General features: G+C 44.4%; 1 protein-coding gene across 1 annotated transcript in view; it reads right to left on the bottom strand.

The window, feature by feature from the left end:
* The window catches only part of LOC8052121 (splicing factor 3B subunit 2), a 36,391-nt gene extending 32,188 nt beyond the window's left edge, over positions 1-4,203 (bottom strand). The window contains exons 1-5 of the mRNA XM_040223185.1: positions 4,098-4,203; positions 3,679-3,731; positions 3,516-3,566; positions 3,363-3,428; positions 2,222-2,347 (exon numbers count right to left, since the gene is read on the bottom strand). Coding sequence (XP_040079119.1) covers positions 2,222-2,347; positions 3,363-3,428; positions 3,516-3,566; positions 3,679-3,731; positions 4,098-4,185 — 384 coding nt within the window. The 5' untranslated portion in view covers positions 4,186-4,203. The remainder of the gene's footprint in view (positions 1-2,221; positions 2,348-3,362; positions 3,429-3,515; positions 3,567-3,678; positions 3,732-4,097) is intronic.
* Positions 4,204-14,889: the final 10,686 nt, after the last annotated feature.

Below are 14,889 nucleotides of genomic sequence, written 5' to 3'. Positions count from 1 at the left end.
TAAAGTTATGTAGTATCTATAGCAGTCTCGCGATGATATACGGCAGCCTAATGAGATGTTGGAGCACATGACTGATAAAGAACAGAGTCGTGAAGTAAGGTCCCAAAACAAGTGCACGTAAAACCTAAGATAACATTAGCCTCCCGAGGTAGTATCTCGCGACGTTTCGAGCTGAGGTAAGCTGATGCCCAAAAGTGATTTATATTAGGATTTTTAAAATCTTTGTTTGCCCTGCGCGGAATCTATGTTTAATTCGGAATATCATTTTATGCATTTCTATGCATCTCTTTTTGCAGTGAAGCGTTGTGTAAGGGATTATTTAGAAAAAAATTGCGTGTCATCACCTTATTTCTGCCCATTTCGTGTATTTGCCTTCCGATATATCATGTGACCACAGTGTTTTTTGGCATACCCTGCAACCCAGTATTTTACACTGCAAAACAGCTAACAAAAGCACGTGGCCGAAGACTCAACAGCTGGCGTATTTTCGAGTATCGTCCTTCCGTGTCGGTCTCAGGCGGTTATGTGAACTTCATAAAGTCAAATTTATTGATGATAATAAAAATATACTTATTTCCTGTCTGAATATTTGGCAGCATAAATAGAAGATCCTCACCTCAAAGATATATAAGTAAATGCACCTTTAAATTATCTGAAAGATGTCCTGCAAATCTTTTTCGGCGCTTTTATCCTCTATAGACACGTTATAGCTGATTTGAAAAAGCTTTAAATATTTTTTTTTTATTTTGAAGCTAACTTAAATACTTATATGTTCCTCACGCATATATAACTTCTCAAATATATAGAAGTTTATTATCGCCTTTTTTGTGTTTTTATTATCGCGTTTTTTTACTGGAACGAATGGTGGAACTATGACGATTGCATACTTAAACTCTCAGAAAGTGTCCGATTAAGTAGCTTCCGAATTGAGTAGAGCACGAAATACCACTTTGTTCTATTTAACAAAAATCATCAATTAGCGAGGGTGATGCTCATTTGCAAATTAAATTGACCGGCATTTTGTCAAGAGCAAACCTCAACATCCAGGCTATGCCAGTTTATCCAATATAAGAAAATGTACACATGGGTAAGCACTGTTTTAGGTCAGATTCGATCTCAGTACGAAGGTGCTCATAGATTAGAGTGAACAATTTCAGCCACTCCTTTTCGCATGATTCGTCGCCCGCATCAAGGTGCTGAGAGCAAACAATGCTAGTTAGAAAAACAAGCATTGCGATTGTCGCTCAGTGTTTCTATAAAATATAGACAGGAAGGACTTGTCCCGTTACTTTCGTGACATTTTGAAAATTATATTACCTTAAGCTCAGTCGTCTCGTCATCATATATATATATTGTGAAACGTATTCCGTAAAACACATTTTATGGTATATATGGCAACGAGGTGCCCATTTCATGATTTTATTCACTGTAATTAATTCCTTAGTTCAAGGGCAAAACCACGATTCAACATCTGATACTGCGATACAAAGTTGTACCAATCACGGGTATTTTAGGCAACCTACTTCACTTCTCGAAAACATTTCGATTCAGGTACAATGTGTGTGACTCTGGTAAACGAAGGGATGTTAAGTCGTATAAACTCGACGTTTTGTATGCTAATGTAGATTTTCTTTTCTTGTTGTTTAGGAATAAATAACAGAATTTTATAATTTTGGTACCTGAAAATAAAACTGGATTGAACAAACGATAAAAAAAAAGAAAACTGTATACTGTAAACGACTTATTTTTTGTGGGCTCAATATTTCGCGATTTAGGTCAAAGCTGAAGTTTTGGAATAATTCGCGGGTTGTAATTTTCTCGACCGCGGTGGAATCTCAATATAAATTTCAATGTGTTTACATTTTACCGAAATTGTTCGCGGGACCCATTTTCTCAAGAATAGGTCCTCGCAAAAATCAGATCGTTTACAGCAGTTAGTTTCACGGCATAAATAGTGCCTATTGACAGAACAACGCGAAAAATGTATTCTCAACTTAGCGGTTGAAACCGGTTCGAACCGATTCGAACCGGTTTGAACCGTTATTTTTTGCGCCCCGGAACTGAACCGGAACTGAACCGAAAGCCGTGAACCCGAACCCGAACCGAACCGATAAAAATATCGGTTCGACACTCTGATCTCAATGTTTCAAGGGACCATCCTGGATAAATGTGCAAACTGCAAACATGTTAACAGTCATTTTGAGAGCGTTCAAAATCTCACCTTTTGATGTTTTTCCTCCTCGAGCATGATTTGCTGCTGCTGCGCTTTTCCAAGGAGCTCTTTCTCTTGCTCTAAAAGCCGCACTTGCTCAATGCCCAGTGCTTCCTTCTGGGTCTCCAGAAGCTGCTAGAAAACAAAACGGACACCAGACAACTCTCAATGAAGGTGGCTTTTATGGCTACAAATACAAAGAAAGTAGAAAAGTATTTACTGCTTATAATGACCATGATGACCAAAAAGGCTTGGCCCTATGCAGCCATTTTATGGCTGCATGCCTGACAACTAATCAGAACTTAAGAGGAATGCTGATCAAAGCAGCCTTGCGAGCAACTAGTCCTCAAAAACGCTTTGTGGGATGAGCACGATTGGTATTAGGCACTCGCACACATGGTATGTGCATGCCTTCCACAATGCTGAACAGGGGAGACAGAGGCAAGTGCATGACCAAGTTACCCGTTGAGCTCGATGACTAAGTTCTTCATCAATGCTGCACATAGCTAGTACCTTCGTGCATGCAACGACCATTAGAGACTAGAATGCAATTGTAACCTAGACTGTAGCTATAATCAGGCGGCTATAAATGGAGTGTAGAAAGCACAAAAGTTTTGGCAAGTCACCTCTAGTCGAAGGGTTATTTGACACGTCCCTACGACATACCAAAAATTGGAAAGATAGTTAGCAGTGAATAAAAGATAAAAAGATGTGACGTTTTTGTACAAAAAAGCATTGCTGGACCTCCCGACAATTATGCAACATTGGAACCACAGCGCCCAATAACGATAAAAGGTGAATTATTGCCGTCATCACCAGGTTCACCAAATATAGCGTGACTGAAGCCCCATTTTTTTACAGAAAGGGAGCTACGCTTTGTAGTTTTACAAGAAAAAATGGACCTGTGAAATACACTTTTGACGAAAAGCTCAAATATCCTCGTGCAGGCGTCTATTTTTACGGTCCACTTTAGATCGAGCCTGGCGACTTCAGGCACCCTATAAAACGTTGCATTTGTGTTATCCATTTTAAGTCATCCATTTTAGTACTACTATGTTGTCAAGGTCAGTCAGATGCATTTCGAGTAGATTACACACCCCCTCATTGTGACGTCACCCATCTATCTGACAACCGGTAAATGTGAAAGCACCTTTTGCTGTTGAGGCTCCTGAGGAGGTGGACCTCGTTCAGCATGCTGAGGCGGACCAGGAGGACTCTGCAAACAATATGAATATTTTACATCATAATCGAAATTATAAACACGGACGACGCGCGACGTGTAAGAGATTAAAACAGAACGCACATGAGAGTCCTCCTCTGTGTCCATGTCGTCGTCTTGCGGCTTGTTCACGTCCTGAAACGTAGCACGCAAATGTTCACTCACGTTGCATGTCGGGCGTCAACCAACGCGCATCAGAGCAACGAGCGCGAATGCCGGTGGAAGCCATGTTTGAGAAAACACTCACATGTTCTTCATCCAACGCTGTCTGCAACCTTTTGACCAGGTCCGCTTTCAGGCCTGGTGAATGAGATTTGAACGAACATGAGAAAAAAAATGAATTAAAGCCGTAATCACGTAAACAGAACGCTGCCGCGCCGGCCAAGCGCATTTCCATCACCAGCTTGACAAGAGCATCGGAAACCTCCAACGCGTGTGTGTCGTCGCGTAGACTAGTTACAACGAACATGCATTGAACAATCCGTTTTTAATAAATCCGGAGTTATTTGTGACGGCTCTGAACTATTTCGAGAAAATAATGACTTTTTGGTGCGCATAGCGGTAGCGGTCTCGTTCATAGAGTCAGTAGCACCGAAGAAGAGGCATTTAGCCCCACAAGATAATCCGGCAGTGCGGGAAAAGTATTCCTTAGATAACCAGACTTACCGGAGGTGGATAATCCGCGTTCTGATAAGTGTTCTTTTAAATCAACAACGCGAAGCTTGGACAAATCGGCTCCCGTGAGCGTCGCCATTTTGTCCACTATGGAACCTACACGCTTTGCGGCTGCGGCACAATGCATTGAAGAGATTAAAGAGGGCGCCACAAATTAAATTGAAGTTTAAAATAAAAAGTAAATTTAGTGGCATACTACTTATGTGTCTTCTAAATAAATTTTAAATTCATCTATTTTTTATTATTTACAGGTAATATAAACTTTGCTTAGCATTGCAAGTCGCCTGGTTTTAATTGGGTCATAGCGAAACCGAAATCAAACAAGGTGCGTGTAGTTGCCGCGCTCAGAAACTGGCTCTGCAACAGCACGCTGTTGGTTAATTCTGCTTTTAATTTTTAGTTCATTGTCTGTGTTTACCGTCTCAAAGCTCAGCAAATTCGAAGAGGTGATAAGAAGTTAGTCATGTACACAAAAACTCGCTAATCAACCGGGTGCTTTTTTTTGGAAAATTGTCAAAGAGCGAATTTACCTGAGGGAAAAGTAAAGAAAGAAGGGGGCTTAACTCCTATGAAAACGCAGCGAAGCCACCGGTCTTCAAACAACACGGCGCCCTATGGTTGGAAGACCGGTGGCCTCGCTGCGTTCACATAGGAGTTAAGCCTTTTTTCTTTCTTGACATTTTCCTCGGGTAAATTCGCGCTCCACAAATTTTACAAAACAAAACAAAACAAAACAAAAAAAAAAATCATCATCTGTGGGTAACGCCGCACAAAATCGTAGCGAGAAAGGTTGAGAAACCAAAGTTTGCGGTCGATTTAAAAAGTCTGACCGGTAGGTTTTTTGAAGAATTCCTCCAGGCAGCGGCGTAAAATCTGGGGGGGGGGGGGGGGGGGTCCGGTCCTTCCCCCTGTTTTACAAAGGGGGGACCGGACCCCCCGCCCCCCCGGCCCGCAATTTAGGTCACAGTTGTTCGCGGAGGCATGTTTGGGGATTTTTACAAAGATTGGAGCGACGAATAATAAATAGTAGTTATAATGTCGTTTCACCTACTTGCATATATATCACACTAAAAAAATATAGGAGCTTTCTTTTTAATACTTTGAGATTGAAAGTGATTCAAAACGACAATCGTCAAAACCTTGTCGTTCTATCCCGCTTCTTTGAGATTTTTTGTCTCAGAAACTAAGCATGTCGGGACATTAAAATAAAAAAAAAAGATTGTTCTTCCTTGAACATGCGCCACAAAATATAAAAATTTGAAGCGAAATAAAATATACGACTGCACCTCGTTGCCTAAATCCAAATGAAACCGCCCATATATATATTTATTTCTCTGAAAACAACCATGCTGTACTTCTCTTTTTGTTCATTTTATCTTTGCACGTTGTTTAACGTCGCTTTTCGGTCCTAAGCACAAGGTTTGATACGACAAAAGTGCAGTTCTCGTGTCATCCTTCTTTTCATAGTTTGTTATTGTTATAAACTTCGTGATATTTGTAGGTACTGATTCAACAGGTAGGTGGTTTTCTAGTAACCGTCTAGTTTTTGGCAAATGTTGCACGAACAATCACATTCCGTTATGTAGCTGGCACTTTGTGATGTAACTTGCTATGCCAAGAAACAATAAAGTCTAAAAAAAAAAAACGGTTTATTTATAAATTCTAAACTTGTTTCAACCTGGTTTCTTCGTTATTCCAACTTTCAACCTGGTTTATATACAGATTCCAAACCTTATAGGGGTAGGGAAACAAAATTTCAGCGCTCATTTTTTAGCTTTAATGTGTTGCATGTTGCACCTTAACCTCAAAAACACCGGTCTTCCGTTGAAAAGCACAAGAAAACTAATTTTAAAGCTAAATAAACGATCTTTCAATGTGCACCTGGTGGATGCATGCATAGCCTATTTGGGAGGTGGTCTAGCAACGTTGTGGAATCTGTACGTAGTTGTGACGTAGCACATTTCTTTGGAGCAGCGCCGCCTTTTGGAATTTCAACATTTTCCTTTTTAGCTTTCCTCCTAGCTCAACTCACAAACCGCGCATTGTACCAAACGGTCCAAGAAAACGGAAAGGAAGGACTCTCCTGTTTCTCGGACCCTCGTTCGTGCAACCGGAAACAGCCATTCTCCCCCTAGATTAGCCCGTCCCTCAAAACTTGAACAAAAGTTGCTTTCCCCACCCCGTTCAGCCCCAGGGATGGGCAAAATACATGCAAATATGTATCGAAGTACAAATACAAAATACTCCGTCAAAAATGTATTTAATTACAAATCTAATTACATTTCCAAAAAAGTATTTAAATACACGATACAAATACAACCAAATGTATTTGGTCTCCTCCAAATACTTTTCCAAATACTTTCCTCAAAATTTGCGTCAGCGACTTCAGGGCACCTGCAACGGGTTTCTGGGTATCTCATTTTTATTTTGCATTGCACACTCGGGAGTTAGTGTGCGAGGATCTAGTGACTTAATAGAAATATAATCACACAAAAAAATGTAATCAGCTTGGACGTAATAGGTGAAAAAAGTACAGAGCTTCAAGCAGCTTTTATTGTCGATTACATTTTGGTATAGAACAACAAAGAACCAGGACGACCAAGATGCGCAGCACTAGCTAGAGAATTTTTTATTGTTGCAAATCTCACCAGTTACAAAAATCTGGACGACCCGTGCATTTAGAATGTTCCAGGCAAAAATGTGGAAGGAAACCAGGCTAGAAAGCATCACAAGTTGCCACAGGCACTTATTTAGCCAGTCTGCCTGTGAACGTCGATTTCGTCACTATTCTTGCCCTGGACTAGCACCGTAATCACAAAGTCACTAAACGCTTGTGCTTGATTGAGAGACATTGCATTCGGTGCAGAACGTAGTTGTCTTCCTGCTCTGGACAGTGACAATAAATTCGAGGGATGTATTTTCGCCCACAAAATTGTATTTAATTACAATTGTATTTGAAATACTCACGTTTTAGTATTTAAATACACACGTCAAATAGATTACCCAATTTGTAATTAAATACAAATGCAAAATACACAAAGTATTTAAAATACTGCCCATCCCTGTTCAGCCCTAAGCTGACAGTGTTGTGGAAGCTACGTGCTCCTTGGGCCAGCCACACGCTCGTCACCCCACGGGTACTTCGAAGTTCGAACGGCTCGGTAGTAACGCACATCGCTGACAACGCCACCAAGGGCAAAGCTCATAAGCACGCCTGCCTTGCTACTCCACGAACGCGGGAAATCTTTTCTTTCTGTTTTTGTTTGCGCCGGACATCCCATGACGCATCGCGCTCTCCGCTCGCTCCTCTTCGAGCGCTTGCTCGAGTGCACCGTTTGGAACGAAAACGTTCAAAATACAAACGTGCGATTATCATTTACGGTTATTATCCGTCATGCTTGACTCATTTCCGAACGAAATTCGAATATTTCAATTTTTGTTTCCGTACCCCTTTAAATGCTGTGAGCATCTTTTTCTTCTTCTTTTTTTTTTTTTTTGCTGATATTATTATTTGGGTTAATGTGCAGGTTGTCGCGATTTCAGACCCAGGCTGTTCCATCTGGGTCTGAAATCGTGACGATCTCTCGCTTGTAACGGCTAAGGGCATCGCGCGAAATACTTTTGTAGAGTCCAGTGGTGAGCGCAGCGGGAATTCCGGCGGCGCACCGCCTGGGTATCGGTTTCTATCTCGGTTGGTACCGCGCGGTACCAATGGCTCTGCAGAACCACTGGAACCAGACGGTTCCGCCTGGATCTGAAATAGGGGCACCGGTTTGTATCCCGTCTGGAACTGCGCGGTTCGAGGCGAGATACAAACTGGTGTCACAAGTTTAGATCCAGGCGGAACCAGCATTTTTTATTCCGGTCAGCCTCGGACATTTTCGTACGGCACCTGAAATGCCGAGACTCGATCCAAAATGGGCCGTATAAATCGGCGCCTGCGGGTAAAGAAGTCTAAACTTTTTGTCTAAGGTCGGTTTTATCTTGCAAAATTACGAAGCGTAGCTCCCTCCTCGTCAAGTTCAATTAGACTCATCGAGATATGTTGATATAATCTTGAGAAACTCGCGGGAATCTAAGCTGTAGAAATAAAAAAAAAAAAAGAGGCTGCAGCATTCGACTGTAGTTGGGACCATACCTCGGCAAACCTCACTCATGAGGGCCCTCACTCACCCTCACTCACCCTCATCTTCACAGGTGAGGTGAGGGTGAGTGAGTTTCTGAACCAGGAAAATTCATGAGTGTGAGGGTGAGTGAGGGCCGTGAGGGCTGTGAGGGCGGTGAGGGCGGTGAGGGCCGTGAGGGCCATGAGTGCGTGAGGGGCGTGAGGGCGGTGAGTGGCGTGAGGGCCATGAGTGCGTGAGTGGTGTGAGCCTGTGAGGGCGGTGAGTGCGTGAGGGGTGTGAGGGCCATGAGTGCGTGAGGGCAGTGAGTGGCATGAGAGGCGTGAGGGCCGTGAGGGCGGTGAGTGCATGAGGTGTGTGAGGGCCATGAGTGCGTGAGTGCGGTGAGTGCGTGAAGCTCCCTTCAGATCGAGCATCTCTCTCAGCAATTTTGGTGTTAATGGCGGGTTGTTCTCTAGCTTTCCCTAGATCGACACGAATTGCTGAGATCGGGTCCGGCTCGAAATAAGCAAGCAACTCAGAGCAATTCGAATACGTTTGAAGCGGCTTGCATCCAATCAGGGACGCAAAATTTTCACGTGATGCCTCGTGCCGGTGATGATATGACACCGAAATACTTGGTTCTGGTTTGAAATTACGTTTTTTTGGAAATAAACTGTTTCAGAAAGGTGCATTAGTATTCTTAACGAGATTTAAATGCATAAAAACTCGTTTATAACGCGTAATTGTGTCTAAATAGGGCAAGAAAAATAAAATTTTATGATGACGATGGCAAATTGCCGTGAGGGCGGTGAGGGCCGTGAGGGCAGTGAGGGCGGTGAGTGAGTGAGGGGCGTAAGGGCCGTGAGGGCGGTGAGAGCCGTGAGGGTGGTGAGGGCCATGAGGGCGGTGAGGGCCGTGAGGGCGGTGAGTGGCGTGAGGGCCGTGAGGGCGGTGGGGGCCGTGAGGGCGGTGAGTGGCGTGAGGGCGGTGAGTGGCGTGAGGGCGGTGAGTGGCGTGAGGGCCATGAGTGAGTGAGGGGCGTGAGGGCCGTGAGGGCGGTGAGGGGCGTGAGGGCCGTGAGGGCGGTGAGTGCGTGAGGGCCGTGAGGTTCAGTGAGGGTGAGTGAAGGGCTGAAGGTGAGTGTGACTGTGAGGGTGAGGGTGAGTGAGGGGCTGAAGGTGAGTGTAGCTGTGAGGGTGAGGGTGAGTGAGGGGCTTAGGTGAGTGTGGCTGTGAGGGTGAGGGTGAGTGAGGGCGACCTAAAATGCCGACCTCTGGTTGGGACTTCCCATCGGTCTTGAAAAGTACCCATGAACGCTAGCTTCCATTCAGGCTGATTCATTCGCCCGCTGCTTGCCAATAGGAAACATATTCACTGGCGACCATTGCTGTGTGCGCGACTGCTGAGCGCGTGCTGGCGGCGAGCTTCCACAGTTCTGTAACGAGCCTTTCCTGCCATTAAGATTGCCGGCCTTAGTAGCATATTAATGTGACCTCGTATATGGCGTCCGGTGAACGCCCCCTAGATCGAGATCACGCTATACCAAAGTGTCCTTCTTTCAGCAGTCATCTGGAATTTGTCATTTTGATTGTGGCAGGCCCGAGCGTTGACCACGTTTGGGTACTCGCATTGCCCTTGTTGCCCCAATATGCGTGCCTAGGAACAACCTTTCCACGATATCAGCTGGCTTCTTTACCACGCCCCAAGAACCAGCGAAGGTGGTGAGCTTGCTGAGGACCTTGTACTATAATTTTGCACATATCTTATTTAAAAGAGACCAGTGCGAGGCAAGCAAGACGCGCGCACTTTTGTGCATCATTTCGTACGCAGGCGATCAAAAAGCTTACCGACACCAATTCAAGTAATGACCACTCGACGACAGATGAGGACTCCGAAAACGTGCAAGGGATCATGTGAACACGAGCGCATTACTGCTTTTCAGCATTAATGCTGAGTGCTTCCAAGAAAAGCTAAGCGAGGTCAGTTCGCTCACCATCTTGAAAAAGAATATGACAATATTGTGCTTTGACATTCAATAACACGGTGTTCAAAAGAAATTATGTACCCCTATTTTCAGGCAACAGATACCAACCAACCGTTTCTCCGAGCGCTAATGATTTCATTTAAAGGGATACTTCAACGAAATTTGAAATATTCCCGTCGTGTTCAAAAATAGGTTGAATATGATCCACAATATCCGTAAATGACAATCGCACGTTTGCATTTTGATCCTGGTGGCTGTATTTTTCGTTATAAACGGCCCACTCTGGCAAGCGCTCGGAGAAGGCCCAGCTTAGAGCACGTGACATCCAACGCAATCGTGACGTAGGTCGTCTCAAGACGAGCAAAGCTACGGCGAGGCTGACGTCGAGAGGATGGCCTAGTCGTTCCAGCCACCGAAGCGGCTGCTTTTGTACGAATTTTGAGTGACGGGTTAATCTTCTATAATCTTCTAGGGGGACAATAGCGACTTCTGCGACACACAAAAGGGATTCTCGGGAAGAGGGGAGTTCCTCCTTCCCCCTTCTCTCGTCGTGGCCGGAGACGAGACAACCCCCGTCACTAGCTGTCAAGGTTCCTAGACGAGCATTACAAACGAGGCGTTAGCGACATCCACCAGGTGCTCTTTGCTAATCGTTTAATTCGTTTTAAAACTCCTTTTCAAGACTTTTTTAACAAGATATTGGTATGTTCCATGTGATACTGCTTTTTTGAACACATATAGACCAAAAAATGAGCGCCGAAATTTCGTTGTAGTATCCCTTTAAAGGGGGACACCGACCTAACGTAAGCTTGAAACTTGACAGATCTTCTTAATCTGCGCCCACTCCCCCTCCTGACTTGTAAAATACACTTGAGGGTTAAAATACTGTTCGTCCGCCTAGTCAGTCTGCTTATTTACTCAGCTATACAAAATATTTTTCCAACCCTTCATCTCCCATTCCCTTTTTCTTTTCTTTTTTTTTTTAAGGGGGCGGTTTTAAGCTAGAACGTCACGGGATGCGAGTATCCCTGGGCGACAGGCCGTTTTAGCAATTCAGGTCAAGAGTTCAGAGGACGCTCCTCCCACCTCTTTCCGCTTTAGCAGAGCGGAGGCTGGAAAGGAAATCGCCTGCTCTAAACAACAGTAACCGAACCGCTATTATTTTCGATTTGGGTCCCTAGTAGGGTGGGGTCACCACGTAGTGAATTAGAACTCCCGCTGAGCCTCCACAACTGAACTGATCAAGTCACCTTGGATGAACCGGCACATACTTGTGACGTCACGTCAACCTATGACATCACGCGACGTCATGGCGTCACGCGACTCTGACGTTTCGGTAACACGTGACGTCACAGTCACGTGACCTCGTGACATCACGAGACGTCGTAATGCCACGCGAAAACATGACGTCACGGTGTTATGTGGCGTCAGTGACGCGTGAGTGTGACGTCACGTGAGACTTCACGCTGTCACGTGACATCACGACCTCACAGTCCTTCATAGTGTTTCTGTTAAAAAAGAAAAGAAAGAGTTGACGCCGAGCACAGTTAGTTGACGATGTATGTACAGGTGTCCCCAAGCATTTAGAAACGTGAGCAGACGTACCTAAAACTTCGTAGAATTTGTTTGACGTACTTGCACTCGCTGTTCAACGACGCGAGGCTCGCGGGGCTTGCGCGGACTCTGCGTGAAGCCGGACTGGCCGGACCAAACGGCCCGCAGGTCCATCGAATGCCGATAACTTGCCTTCCTATTAGTTCGCGCCTGCTCGTCTGAAAGCCAAAAAGCCGAACGCTCTCCCAGCCAGCTGTGAACGTCCAGAGGAGCAGCTGTACAACGTTATTCACGTCGAGAGACCTTTCTGGCGGGGGAACACTACGTTTGTGTGTATAGCGTGCTGCCCGGCGACTTTTTTTTTTTGTATTTTTACGAATTTGTTTGTTCGCACACGAAGCTCTGGAGGGCGGAAGCAAGAAGCGACGCGTGGAACTGCTGCACACTTCTGTATCTCTCTTCCATGTATATACTTCGTTTCATACCACGGTGTATAGATAGATATATGCCGTGTTTCCTGTTCAGCGTAGAGCCCTATCATAGCTGACACTATACGGGAAGAGGGGGTACATAAACATAAAAAAAAAAAAAAAAATCAGTAAAGTAACGAAATTCTGCTACTTTTAATCCGATACCATATTATTAAGCTACTCATCACAGATTTCTGCCTATCTGGTATTTGGCCTCCTGATGAGCACTAGGGATGCGCAGTAGACCATTTGAGCTTACAGTACTTGCAGACCATTGCGCCGCGAGTATCCGGAGCAGCAGTACGCACTCCTAGTTCACATTCGCACCCTTTTCGAAGGACCTAACGACCTTGACGTCGTCCTAGACGTCGCCCTCGACATCGTCCCCTAAGACGCGTCGTCCTTGAGGTCACCCAAGACTCAAGAGGCCGCGCTTGAGGTCGTCCAAGAGGCCGCCCTTGAGATTACCCTAGAGGTCGTCCTAGTGCAGGGCCTGTGACTCGCGGGGACGCGGCCCGCAGGCAACCGGCTACAAGTCCCGGTTCTCATGTATCGATCGCTAAAAATGGCATATTCACATAGTTTATACCTATATGTGTTCATTTGCCTTTTGTTTCGCTTTATTTTCTGCTTCCCAGTTTTTTACCATGTTAAACCCCTGTACAACAATTAAGCTACTAGGCTGCAAGCGCGAGCTCTTCGTTGAAGAATGCATCTCGGATGCGCGAACTCTCGATCAGTCAGTTCATGCAGTGATGGTCCGGGTCATAATTTTGATATTTTTGTTGAAAATATATATGAAAGCCATGTTTTTGGGAGGAACATTTAGCTATATATAAACGCCGTAACAATTACAATTTTTTTTTTTTTTCGCTGAGATATAAAATAGAGAAGCTCGAGGCGAGGAAATTGAGGACATTTAGCGATGCTACTTTGCACAGTCGCCATTTTTCCATTAAAGCTTTCACGTCACCATAACTTTTTAGTACATTTTACAAGAGTTTTACGAGACATACACAAAAATTAAAAATATCAATAAAATATTTCTATGCAAAAAAAAAAAAAAATCGAACATGCTATAAAACGCCTTTTAGAGACATATTCACAATTTTTTTTCCCGAAAGTTCTTTTTTGTAATGCTTAACAAAACATATCAAAATGCTTGTCTTTAAATTATCTTTACAAATATATCAAATTAATATAACTACCCTTAATTGTGTCCTTGTTATTAAGGCGGAAATGCAGCTATTTCCGAAAAAGTGGCAAGATTGGGTGGGTGTCAAGATATTAAAAAAAAAAAAAAAAAACCTCCATTTTTTTTTTTTTTTATAACTCCCCTTGGCACTTTGCACGCAGTGACTTGAACTAACCTGTGATGGCAAAACATTGAGTAACATATGACCTCCAAACGGAAAAAGCTACGACAAACCTTCACTCGGAGCGAGCCGACGTCTTCATAATAAATGGCGTGAATAAACTTAAACCTAAAACACTTCCCCCTTCGATATTTAAGAGAATCCCAACCTAATCTGTGTTACACTTCCGTGCAACTGGTGTAGGTGCTATAGTACGTCACTTGTCGCAAACCTTAGTGCCTGGTTTTGAACCCGCCCTAATTTATATGACAGGTAATCCAGTGGGGGATATATATCACACAAGAATATTTCAAAATCTTTTCTACGTCACGCGATGTATTCTCAAAATATATCCGGATAAGACGCACCATTCTCCGCCCTCCGCTACCCGCTGCGATACCCGGAACTCTACAGTCAAAACTGTAGAGTTCCGGCAGGCGCAGTAGCAACTTCTTCGTTGCGGAAGGCTTAGCGGAGGGGGAAACACGGTTTACGAAAACTCCCTATTGCCTTTTAAATTGGACGAAAAGTAAACTCCCATGTACTTATATTTGTCTTCATCAGAAGTCTAAAAGCGTATCGGCTAAGGGGCCGGATTGGGGATCTGTCACAGTATCAAGAGGCCGAAAATAAACAAGGATAAATGAGGAAATACAAAATGTACAAACATGAGCGTCACTGCAAAAACCGCAGGCATCTGCTGACCGGGCAGGCCCGGGCGGGCCGAATCTGGTCCGCGGACCAAGGTTTGCAGACGCCTGGTCTACATGCTCAAGTATGACATTTTTAACCAGTGGCCAAGTCAGGAAAGTTGCACAATGAGAAAAAAAAAATTTTTGATACGAGTTAAAAATGCGCAAGAGCCCGTGCGTACCTAAAGCTCTTCAATGTGTTTCCGTGTGTCTTTCAAGTATTTCTTTATTGGCGACGTGCGCGACCTGAAGCGTCGCTGTGATCGGCCATCCACGATTGGCCAAACGTTTACAATGACGTCTTGAGTAGGATCATTTGTGCTCTCATCGACGCAAATAAGAGCAATGTCAGACTGTCACCCTTCACGGCGTTGATTGAGGAACGTGATTGCTACCCTTCCATCGTGCTTTTTACGCGCCATCGAACTTGTCGCTTGTAGGATATGAACCATAACAAAGATAGGAACCATAACAAGCGTGATGCGCCCGTTTGTTTTCATCGGAGGGGGAAAACTCTAATCTCCCTCTCGTGGCTTGCACAACGCTAAGTCAAAGTCGAAAGAAAAAGCAAATATTTACAGGAAGGCAAAACCCTCTCCCGCGTTGGCCACGACGTCGGAGG

Source organism: Ixodes scapularis, unplaced genomic scaffold (assembly GCF_016920785.2).
Source record: "Ixodes scapularis isolate PalLabHiFi unplaced genomic scaffold, ASM1692078v2 PGA_scaffold7__128_contigs__length_106722199, whole genome shotgun sequence".
In the NCBI taxonomy this organism is placed as follows: domain Eukaryota; kingdom Metazoa; phylum Arthropoda; class Arachnida; order Ixodida; family Ixodidae; genus Ixodes; species Ixodes scapularis.
The sequence above is the reverse complement of the archived record's forward strand: the minus strand, read 5'-3'. Positions and strand labels throughout refer to the sequence as shown.